Consider the following 12,297-nt stretch of genomic DNA (forward strand, 5'->3'; position numbering starts at 1 on the left):
TAGTTGTTCGACTCGACCTTGATGGCTCAAGTCAACAAACTAGCCAACCAAGTGCTTATGGAGAGAGCCTTTATTATAGAATTGTAACGACAAGGCTTTTCTCTCCTTAGTTGCTTATTTCTCTATATTTAAAAAAAAAAGATTTATTACGATTAAATGATAAAATGGTACTTTTTTTCCGATGGATTTATGCATTGTTAGACACAATGGACAGCTGTGCATGGTATTAACATGATCTTAAAAATAAGCAGGGGGAGAAATAACTTGTACACAATTATTTCCAGACCTACAGAGTGGATTCCAATTTTGTGCAACAAAAGATGTCTAAAAAAAATTCTAAAAGTAACTGCAATGAAACATGTATCCGACAAATGCGCGGTTATGTGACACCAATGTTTTAGAAAGAAGCGACTAAAAATAGAGTTCAGCTAAAGCAAGTGTTTCTATAAAGTTCTATAAAAACTTACTTCAGTACAGTAGTACGATTTTCCCACAAACATAGTATCATTTTTCTCAATTTCCTGGTATACGCATGATCTCAGACTCATATATCTGAGCTCAAGATGATTAATTAAAGTATCTACGCTGAATGGGTCGTCTTTTCTTTGAAAAGAAAACGTAACGGATTACTTTTAGATAATATTGAACTCTCTCTCTCTCTCTCTCTCTCTCTCTATATATATATATATATATATATATATATATATATATATATATATATATCACAAATGGTGATTACATATGCCTAACATGTCACCGCAGCTTTGGATTGATTAGCCTCTTAAATCACATATAAAAACTTGGAAACGGAACAGATCGTCTCTCGAGACGTAAAATGCCACAGTCAACTTTTGTTAGTTGTTGAGTATGTTTTAAACAATTAAGACAACCATTGTCGTAGTTGGGCCGATCTTTTAATCATTCAACACAGGACGCCATCTTAGGCAGGAGACGAATGTTCACAACAAAAAACGCATAACTCATAATGAGTAAGGGCTATAACATACATATATCAAGTATTGACATCCTTCCCTTTCTATAGACGAAACATGATCACTACAACATTCCAAAACGAGCACATGGCAGAAACATCCTTCTTTCACCACGAACATTGTAGACAATAACCTTTTCACATACAGTGACACGATGATACTACGATACACTGATAACATTTTCAACAGTCAACATTGGTATGTACACAACATTATAAATAGGAGTATAACATACAATATACGTAGAACATAATATACGCCAATATCGAAGGCTATACAGATCTGGCAAAAAAAAATGTAGCAAAAGAAAAAAAGCAAAACTTGCGGGTATGTCACCACTTGCTCATGTCATAGTCCTTATGCCACGTAGGGGTGGCTCTCGTTCGCCTACTCCTTCTCACGCTAGGCTCTGCTCCGTGAGACAAGGGTGGGATCCCATCAGGTCCGGCGCTGGACTCTAAAGCAGGGTGTGGTGTTAAGTCTGTGGATGAGGCATCTAGTGGTGCCTCATGGGTTGCCGTTTCGTCATCTGAAAAGATGTCTGAATAAGGGACATTTCTGGGCCGTATGTGCACTCTGTTCCTAACGTACGTACCGCCTGTTGTTGTTGTTCCCTTCACAGTATAGGACCGCTCACTGTTTCTCATAATGATTTTGCCAGGCTGCCATCATTGTTTCCCGGACTCTGGAAGTAAACGTTTTGGTCCACATTCAGCCGGGGCAGGTCTCTTGCTCTTTTATCATAGTGTTTTTTTATGGTGTACCTGTGACGGGCTTTCGCCCCCAGGCCTTCTGTGTAGCTTTCAGGCTCAAGGGCTTTAGTCAGGGGTAGTAGTGACCGGTCTAGCAGTGGACCGGAAATTCGATGATTTGTTCAATGTTGAGGCTCAATATTTCTTCAGTAAATGGCTTAGTGTTGCATGCACGGGACAACGTGTCGGCTGTGTACAGTTCGTTTCCGCGAACCCACTTGAATGTGAAATCATATCTATTGATTTTCATGGTGAGGTTCTGTAACCGTCTTGGGGCTTGGTTTAGGTGTTTTTGTAGGATGGTCGAAGGGGTTTGTGGTCATTTAAGATTGTGACGAGTCTGCCAAAAGTGTATTGATTGAACCTCTTAAGTCCGAAAACTACTGCCAGTAGTTCTTTCTCTATTTGAGCCATCTCTTTTCCGTTGGTGTTAAGACTCGTGAGGCATACTCTAATGGTTTCCCTTCCTGCATCAACACGGCGCCAGGCCCATCTTGGCTGCTGTCAACCTGAGTTTCAAGGGATTTGGCTGCGTTATAGAAACCCAACACCTGGGTTGTTGTTATCATTTCTTTTAATTTCCTAAAGGTGACTTCGCATTCATCATTCCAATCAAAATCCGTTTCTTTCTTGTTGAGTTCCCGCAGGGGTGTGATATGGCTGACAGGTTGCTAAGGAACTTTGATAGGTACTGCACCATACCACAGAATCGTCAGTTTCGCTGCGCGTTTGTAGGGCGATCCATGTCCACTATGGCCTGCGCCTTCTTGGGGTCTGGTTTATTGCCTTGTGCGCTGATGACGTGTCCCATGAATTCGACAGCCTCTTTTTGTTCCAATGTTTTGCTCTCGTCCAGTATTATGGATTTTCTTTTACATCTTTCTCGCAGATTTTCCGTTTTTGCGTTACGGTCACACAACACCTCTTCCGTTGTCCTGCCTGGAATTATTTTTCTCTAGCTAATTAATAGTGCGGCGTTGATCACTATATTGATGACGTCATTGCACTATTTTTATGTGTAGACTAGAGGACTGATCTCCCCTTGTTGCTTGTCACTAGTTTTTGTCTTGTGACGTAGAGGTGTGTATGTGTGTGTATGTAATTTTCGTCATTTATCGGCTGCTACACTCTCTCCAGTTTTGTACGTTGGTACAGTAGGACGTGTCTTGAGAGCTCTTAAAATTCTCCTTGTGCTTTTGTTACTGGATAGCCTTAACATTCCCCTTGGACATTTTCTTGTTGGATTATCTTGACCCCTGTTTAGGGTGAGTTTTATTTTCATTGTATAGTTATTTCTATTTGGATTCGATTGTATTTGTAAGTCTATAATTAGACTAGATCTAGATGATTAGAAGAATCTTTTCTTTTATCTTTCTATGGGGTTTTAGCGTCAAGTCTAAGTCTTGGTCTTAGTCTTGGTTTCAAGTCTAGGTGTTAGACTCAGTGTCAAGTCTAGGTGTTAGACTCAGTGTCAAGTCTAGGTGTTAGACTCAGTGTCAAGTCTAGGTGTTAGACTCAGTGTCAAGTCTAGGTGTTAGACTCAGTGTCAAGTCTAGGTGTTAAACTCAGTGTCAAGTCTAGGTGTTAGACTCAGTGTCAAGTCTAGGTGTTAGACTCAGTGTCAAGTCTAGGTGTTAGACTCAGTGTCAAGTCTAGGTGTTAGACTCAGTGTCAAGTATCAGATCCATTCATAGTTGTCTACATTGAGAGTACTACTTTAGTCTACAGGACTGAGGTATTCATCTTACCAATCTCAGTTGGTCGTCTGGTGTTCAAGTTGGTTTTTTCATAAGTCTGAGGTTTAAGATTCCAGACTGCGGGTTGATGTATTCAGACCTGGTGTTATAGTGTGAACTATGAACTTTGGAATGGTCGTCAGTGAACAGTATCTGATCTAGAGGCTAGATCTATGTGGTTAATCAGTTGTTGTGGTGGAAGTCTATCTGAACAACTTGTAATGAATAGATCTATATCTTTTAAGGTAATGATATTGTTCAAATAATGATCATTTATATGTTGTAAAGAGACTAACTGGATCATATTAGATTATATATTTTATATATATATATAGTGATATTCATACTATAATTATCATTCATCATACATTTGTAAATATATAACTAGAAAAAATGTATAGTTATTTTTTTAAATTATCATACCTCTAGTTTATTAGTTTATCTATAACTAAATGTGTATAGTGTGACTGTCAGGCTGAACTTGTGGCAAAATATTAAGGTTATAAAATATTTACAATACATGCACACATTGTAATTCACATTGATTTTAATATCCAACACACATTTGTAATACTTAATAAAAAGTTAGTAATTACAAAATATACAAGAACCTGACACTTGTCCATCTATAACGGCCGTAAGGTGTTATCATTGTTATCAGAATACGTGATTCTTTGTCAAGGCGAACAATAGGCTTCCTTAACGTCAAGTTTCGAGAAGACTTTGGCGTTCTCGAACTGGGATAAGGTATCTTCAAATGTGGGGAGTCTGTAATGCTTCCTTTTCAAGACTCTATTCAAGTGTTGTGGAGCTATACAGATTCGCAATTTTTTTTCTGAACAATGGCCATTGGACTAACCCAATCCGTTGGCTCCTCTACCGGGACCAGTATTTTCCTCTTCACGAGTACATCTAGCTCTTTCTTGTCTCTGTATGCAAAATGAATATTGCGGCATGCAGACACCACTGGAGACTTGCTGGCATCGATGGTTAGTATCACTTCTCCTAGGTCACCTAGGTCATCATTTGTTGACTGTACTTGAAAGACTTGCTGGTATCAATGGTTAGTTTCACTTCTCCCAGGTCACTAGGTTATCGTTGGTTGACTGTACTTGAGAGACAAAATTGTCGTTAAGCGTAATGGGGTCCAGTTCTCGACACGTTCTCGAGCCTAACAGGCATTGGAAATTATTTCCAACGACGACCGACGAATCTCACTACAGTTGTTTTCCCAGTTTTTGGGTTGGTCATTGGTAAATCTGCAACTCCTTCTGGCTTCTGTTCAGTCATGTTCCACATTCTTAGAGTTTGTGTGGTCTCCACTGCTTGACATCTCTTGACAAATCTTTTACAAATGATGTTGACGTCGGCTCCTGTGTCTAACTGGAAATTCACTCTTTGACCATTCACTACAAATTCAGCCGTGAGCCTGTCTCTTGTCGACTTGAGTGCATTTATTGTATTTAGCCACTCTGGCTCGTACCCTGACGCCTTGTGTACAAGTGTGCTTCCTTTTACTCTGTTGGACTTTCTTGCGAAATGGTTTCTTTCCACGCATCGCTTGCATGTCTGTCCCCAAGCCGGGCATGCTGTATTATTGAACGCGTGGTGTCGTCCACAGAATCGACACTCTAAGGGTGTAGCTGTAGATTTTTGTGTTGTTCTTTCCATTTTGTCAACTTGGGCCTGAGCTTCTGCTCGTATTTCCTCAACACTGATCGTTGACTGTTCGAAGGCTCTGCAAATCTCAATTGTTCTTTTCAGGGACAGCTCTGGGCATGCCAGGAGTTTTTCCTGCACTTTTCTGTCTGTGGAGAACAGTAGTCGTGGAGCTTTTTTCAATAATGTCTCCGGGTCACCCTTGTCCTCCCCTTCTTGGTATGTGAATTGGTCACTGACTTCGATGGCCTGTGGGCCGGCACAATGTAGTATGATGGCCCTCTGTTGGCTTTTGGGCCTTCCGTAGGCCCCGGTCGCCTGCAGATAAATTTCCATCTGCCGCCTCCACCGTCTGAAATTTTCGCTAACATTTCCTTTCGTTAGCTCCAGGCAATGTGAGAGGGGTGGGGGTGTCAGTAGATGTAGATTTTCCGGCATCTTGTGTAACTCTGTCTCTACTGTCTGATGTATTAATCTCTTGGTTGCCTCCCTTGATAAGCCAAAGCGTACGTTACCTTGGGGCGGTAGACTGTCCGATATAGCTCTCAATTTATCTTTGATCTCTCCCTTGACGTATAATCTTCTACCTCTAGCGAGAGTGAAAGCACGTGGTTCACTTTCCGCTGCCAGCATGTTGAGTATCTCTTAAGCAATTAAGGCAACTATCGTCGTAGTTGGACCGAACACTTTTAATCATCAACACTGGACGCCATCTTAGGCAGGAAGACAATGTTCACAACAAAAGACGCATAACTCACAATGACTAAGGACTAACATATATCAAGTATTGACAGTAGTGTCGTGTGACGCAGTATATTGAGATCCTGGATAGTAAACGTCGTTACAATAATAACATATAATCCTTAATACGTTTATGGTACGCTCCCATTCAAGCTATAAAATATAGATCAATATGTTTCAAATCATTCTACCCTAATGTAAACATATGGATTTAAACTAAATCATCATCATAGCCTATTGTGGACGCAGTAATAGATACTCATTTAGGTATATTTTTAAGGAAACGATATAATGAACACATCAATAAATAATCGCACAAGGATGCGTTGCCCAAAGGCCCAATCAGAAACAACTTACGTTCAAGTAACTGACGGTGTCACGGTGTTTACCCAGTTTGAACCAACATTTTTCAATATTTGTGGCGGTTCCCGAAAGGAGAATAGAGGATAGAGATGTACCATATTTTGAAACACATTTATGCAAACGGTATTAGATTTGTGTGTAAAAAAAATTGTTTTGCTATGTATTGCTAAGTAAAGTAAGTTCTGTCATACAGAATACTACATTTACAAAAAAAATGTTTACTTTTTTTTAAAGAGAAGAAACCTATTTAAAACAACAATTAATTAGTAGTTGTTTCATATTACAGAGAGGTATGCAGCATCAGTTGACGCTAATAATAAAATTGAACTTAAAAAAGATTTTTTTACGCAATTGCTTTTTTTTTCTTGAGAAATTGATTAAGAGATTTACGCTTTACAAAACCATTAGATCAATTAGATATTCATTATAAGACATCAGGCCAGGTTCACAACTAACTTGTTCATTTTCACCTATTCCTTGGTCTGTTGGACCGTTGGTGCTGCACACAAAATCTTTCAATCTTCTTTCTCCCTTGCCTTTTATAGAACTTCATTCAGATGTTTTTTTGAAAATATTAAAACCTGTCTTTTTACCTGCCTGGGTGGACCATTTCTGGGGCCGATTTTGAGTTTGTGTTTTCACGCAAACTGACTTTGTAACCTTGTTTATTATTATTTTATTACATTTTAAGTTGAATAAGTGAGGTATTTTTTTTTTTGGTGAAAATTATTTTAAAATGTTTTTTCTTAATAAAAACCTTAAATTTACAATCAAAGGGAAATGCTAGCTGAGTAAAGTTTTCGGGAGTCTGGGATTATTAATTTTAAAATCTTTATTCTCCCTAGAGTTCAACCAACTATACTGGGTACTTGACATTAGTTGTGGAAGGCAAAGGCTGTTGGCCCATCTGCTGGCAACATGACACACGCTTAACTTAGTAAGACTTAGGTCCTCCCGCGCCATTCGGTGCATTGGGTCTCAAGCTCTTTCCACAAAAATCTGTCTTTGGCAATGTCTGAAGCCTCCTCCCACCTTGTGTCCACTGTTCTGGGATCTTCCATGAAAGTGTGGCGCCAAGTTATACGAGGACGTCCCTATTTGCAATTTTCTCGTATTGGCTTCCATGCCATCGCAACTTTTGGGATATGTAGTTCATTTTGTCAAAGAACATGCCCCGCAAACCTCATGCGACGCTCTGTCCCAACCTCACTAAATGTTCGACTCCCAGTTCGGTGTTGGATTTCCTTTTTTGAGACCCGATCTGTATAACTGACTCCCAAATCCGTTAACACGGTTGACAGTATGCCGTCAAAGTAGTTCTGGCAAAGTATTTTACTTTTTTTTACTTAGTTTATAGTGTTAGAACATTTAGATGTACTTACCTATTGTGCCATTTGGGATTAAAGTCATAGTATTCTACTTTAAAGCTCTTCTTTTCCTTCTGTGTTATTAGTCTCAGATATACTCTACGAATGTGGACACCCTTTAGGAGCTCTTCTAATATAAAGCCTTGTCTCTGTCAGGGATTTAACATTTCAATAAATTTGATTAGATTTACATTTACAAACTTTCTACAGTTTGCAGACCTAACTTTGATTCAGCAGCGTATACAATATAAGCCGCCTCTTCGTTTTCTCTATCTCGTGCTGTAATGAAAATACAAGTTGACAATATTACACTTGATACAATACAGGTAGTTCGGAGAGTTACATTTCTGGTTATATTTGCGGCCATGTTAATGCTGAATTAAGAGTAAAGGCTTTACTTATAAAGACTTATAGCTACACATACTTGACAACCGCTGTGAGGATGTTATTTTAAGCCATGACTTCCTTGAACAACATGAGAGTGTACAGATCACTTTTCCGAGGCCTAAACCAACAATGGTCTTAAATGGAATCCGCTACTTTATTCCAGAACACAAGGCCAGTTGCTTTCATCTCTCTTAGCGAGAGACGTCAATCCTCCGTAGAGAAGGAAGCAATGGCTATCGTTGAATCAGTCAAGAAATGGAGACATTTTCTATTAGGGTTCCATTTTATACTCACCATGGATCAAAGGTCAGTATCCTTCATGCTTAACCCTCGTCGTCACGGTAAGATCAAAAATGAAAAAAATCAGAAGTGGAGAATAGAACTATCAATGTACAGTTTTGATGTGTGTTACCGTCCAAGGGCTGACAACATGGCCGCCAATGCTCTTTCTCGTGGATTCTGTGCAAGTACAACCATCCCTAGGTCTTTGGAAGAACTTCAAAACACTCTTTACCACCCTGGCGTAGTGCGAATGCTCTATTTCGCTCAAAGAATCTCCCGTATGCAGTTGAAGAAATAAAAACTGTAACAAACATTTGCCCCATCTGTGCTGAGATAAAACCTCGTTTTTACTAACCATCTGCCGGCAGCTTAGTAAAAGCCACATCACCATTCGAGAGACTTAGTGTTGACTTTAAAGGACCACTCCCTTCTACCACTAAAAATAAATATTTATTGACAAGTATTGATGAGTTACTCAAGGTTTCCTTTTGCTTATGCATGTCCTGAGATGTCTACTCTATCAGTAATTAGATGCTTCACAAACCTTTTCAGCACTTTCGGGACGCCCTCGTATTTACATTCTGACCGGGGAGAAGCCTTCATGTCTGAAAAGCTACGATCTTTCCTCAGAGGTAAAAGCATAGTGACAAGCAGGACCACAGCATATAATGCAAAAGGCAACGGGCAAGTAGAAAAACTGAACTCGACTCTGGAAGTTCTTGTCGTCAGGTCTAGAGGGCTACATAACACACAATGGGAGTTAGACCTAAACGAAGCTTATCATTCAATTAGATCTCTACTATGCACCGCTACAAACATGACGCCTCATGAAAGACTATTTTCCTATAAAAGAAGGTCCGCCTGTGGTGTCTCTCTGCCGACCTGTTCCAGGGCCTGTCCTGATGAGAAGGCATGAGAGGCAAAGCAAATATGATCCGCTGGTAGATGACGTGGAGCTTATTGGAGCTAATCAGAACTATGCCCATATACGTCTTCCAAATGGAAGGGAAGAAACTGTCTCACTACACCATTTAGCTCCGAGAGGCGACTCATCTTCAGAGTTTGTAGTTCATGATTTTTCTCCGAGAGACTACGACATCTGAGGTCTCGCAACATCAATTGGCTCCTGGTAACAATGAGACTTTGCCAGTGACTCCCAGCACTCATTGGCTTCTAGGGGTGACATGGAGACATCTGCAGAGAAAATAGTTCTACCTGCTTCAAGAGCAGAGGAAAACACCTTTGAAAATGGACAAAAATCACTTGTTTTTGTTGTGTGTTGTAAACCTATCTGTCTTGTGTGTCAAAATGTCTTGGTGTCCAGGTCAGCTTGTGTGTGTGTGTGTGTGTTATCATGAGCTTTTTTTTTCATTCTTGTTCAATATAGCCTAGGATCAAGACCTGTCTTCTTGTAGTGTTTCAATAGGTTACTACAATCATCTAAACCTTTTGAAAAATCATTAATTAGTCCTATTAGTTGTGTTTCACGAGATCTACATTTACTAAGCCATGTTGGCATGGAATTAGGACATTATATTTGTCTATGTGGTTGATTTTGTTGCTACATGTTTTCTGTTCTAGGATTTAACCTGTGAAGCTGGTAAGTGATACTAAATTGTAGTTTCCTGGGTCAGATTTTTCTCCTTTTTCTTTAAGGGGGATGACATTAGCTTCTTTCCAGTCCCTTGGTACTCTGTCCTGGTTAAGAGATGCATAAAGAGTATTTTAAACACTGGTGCTAGCTCTTCTCGAGTGGATTATTTGATTTCACTCTCTACAGGTGGCGGATAGGGGAATGTCCTCCAAGTACGGTGAGTACTGGGGAAATAAAGTACACGAGGTGGAACAAAATCAAACCTTTCAAGAAGTGGAGTGATCCATAAAAGCTAGGGCACCTTACCCGAAAATAAAGGCAGCTATCTAGAAAGCTAAAAGGGCAGCCCTCCAGATGGTTATGCACAGGGCTAACAACTCTGTCATAAAAAAATACCGTTACAAAAGCTTTATCACACAAGAAACCCGGACAGATCTCAACGGAAAACGACCTAGGCCTGGAAAAGAACATGATTTTTGTTTTTTTGACATGGAAAATGCTAAGCTTTTATAGAGCAGGTGCACTAGCCCAACTTACTGAAGTGTTAAAGAAATATAGGATATCCCTTGTAGCCATACAGGAAATCAGGCGGAAAGACTCGGACATTCTCAGAACCAAGGAGTATAGTATATTTTACAGTGGCGGAAGCACTAACAACTTAGATACAGGTTTTGCTGTTAAAAAGGAAATAGTAGGTAATGTCATTGGATTTAAATATGTAAGTGATAGGCACTGCTCACTACGTTTGAGAGGAAAATTCTTAAATATATCATTTATCAATGTTCATGCCCCTACTGAAGATGGAGATGATAACACAAAAGAAGCCTCCTATGATGGACTTAAAAGAATGTATGATGAAGCACCAAAGCATGACGTTAAAGTAGACCTAGAAGAGTTCAATGTAAACATTGGAAAAGAATTAGCAGTCATACCAACAATTGGCAAAAAAAGCTTACACGAAGAGACCAACAATAGTGGCATAGCATTAGTAGATGTTGCATCAGGAAAAGGAATGCCTATCCGCTGCACTAAATTCCAACATAAGACCTTCACAAAGTAACCTGGATCCCACCTGATGGCAAAACCCAGAATCAAATAGATCATATACTCATAGATAAGAGTCATGGATCAGATATACTAGATGTAATAAGTTTCAGAGAAGCAAAAGCTTATTCAGACCACTTTCTAGCAATAGATAAACTAGTATAAGACAAAGATTAAGTACCATACACAATTACCAAAGAAAGAGAGCACAGCAATATAATAGTCAAAAAAAAACACAAAGGTTCCACTTGTGGCAGAAATTTTAAAAATTACACTCCAAACGCAACTAACAACATTGAAAAAGGACAGGGAAAATAACATAAAAGAACATTGGGAAATGTCCAAACTTTCAAATATCTAGGAAGTACACTAGATTTAAAAAATTACCAACTAACAGAAATAAAAGAAAGAATAGCAGGAGGCAACAGGGCATTCTATAGCACAGATCATTTACTTAAGAGCAAAACAATCAAATATCAAGGAAAATCAAGAAAATAATATACAAAACCATTATAAGACCAGCAGCAATGTATGCACTTGAGACCTGGAGACTGACTAAGACATCTGAAAATGTTACTAAATACTTCGGAATGAAAAATTATTAGGAAAATCTATGGTGCTATGCAGGATAAACCATGAGATATATTAATTGTATGAAGACCCACCAATAGTGACCTAAATAAAAAAGAACAGACTACGTTGTGCAGGTCACCTTGAAAGAATTTCAGATAACAGAGGAGCAAAAATTGTATACAGGCTAAACCCTAAAGGCAGGCGATCCAAAAGGCATACCCCGCATGCAATGGATTGATGATGTGTAAGCAGAATGTAACCAAAGAGCCCCCCCCCCCCCCGACAAGGCACTGACAGATATCTTGAAAAAGGGATTAATTATAATAATAAGTCAATTAGAAGCCCATTTTTACACACAAATTGACTTTTGCAATCTATTATGATTACTCCTCTATACCTCATGGAGCAAGAAGTATTATGTGATTTAAATGTATGTTTTCTTAAATAAAATAGGTAATTGAAATTAGAGAAAAAAATTACATCAGATTGTAAATAGCATATTCATAAATAGACAATGAATTGAGCCGCCGAAAGACATATTTTTTGTGTGCGTGCACATTTAACTTTAGAAAAAAAAAATAGTGCGTTTACTAGATAAACGATTTTTTTTTTAATTTCATTATAGCGTGCCATATTTCAGTTTGACACTCTAATATAATAGCAAAATGTCAAAATAATTCAATTTTTTAATGTTAACAGTGACGTATCTAGAGTGGGTAGAGGAGGATTCAAATTTAAAACTGCCCCGGACCCCCAACTTGTACCCTCCAAATAAGTGCGCTAAATTTGTTTATTACATTAAATACT

General features: G+C 38.9%; 1 protein-coding gene across 8 annotated transcripts in view; it reads right to left on the reverse strand.

The window, feature by feature from the left end:
• LOC106078992 (uncharacterized) overlaps positions 1 to 12,297 on the reverse strand; it is a 74,985-nt gene that overhangs the window by 18,019 nt on the left and 44,669 nt on the right. For all 8 annotated transcript variants that reach the window (XM_056014115.1, XM_056014116.1, XM_056014113.1 and 5 more), the window contains 2 exons: positions 7,626 to 7,759; positions 468 to 603 (listed from right to left, as the gene is read on the reverse strand). In XM_056014115.1, coding sequence (XP_055870090.1) covers positions 468 to 603; positions 7,626 to 7,759 — 270 coding nt within the window. The remainder of the gene's footprint in view (positions 1 to 467; positions 604 to 7,625; positions 7,760 to 12,297) is intronic.

Source organism: Biomphalaria glabrata, chromosome 16, assembly GCF_947242115.1.
Source record: "Biomphalaria glabrata chromosome 16, xgBioGlab47.1, whole genome shotgun sequence".
In the NCBI taxonomy this organism is placed as follows: domain Eukaryota; kingdom Metazoa; phylum Mollusca; class Gastropoda; family Planorbidae; genus Biomphalaria; species Biomphalaria glabrata.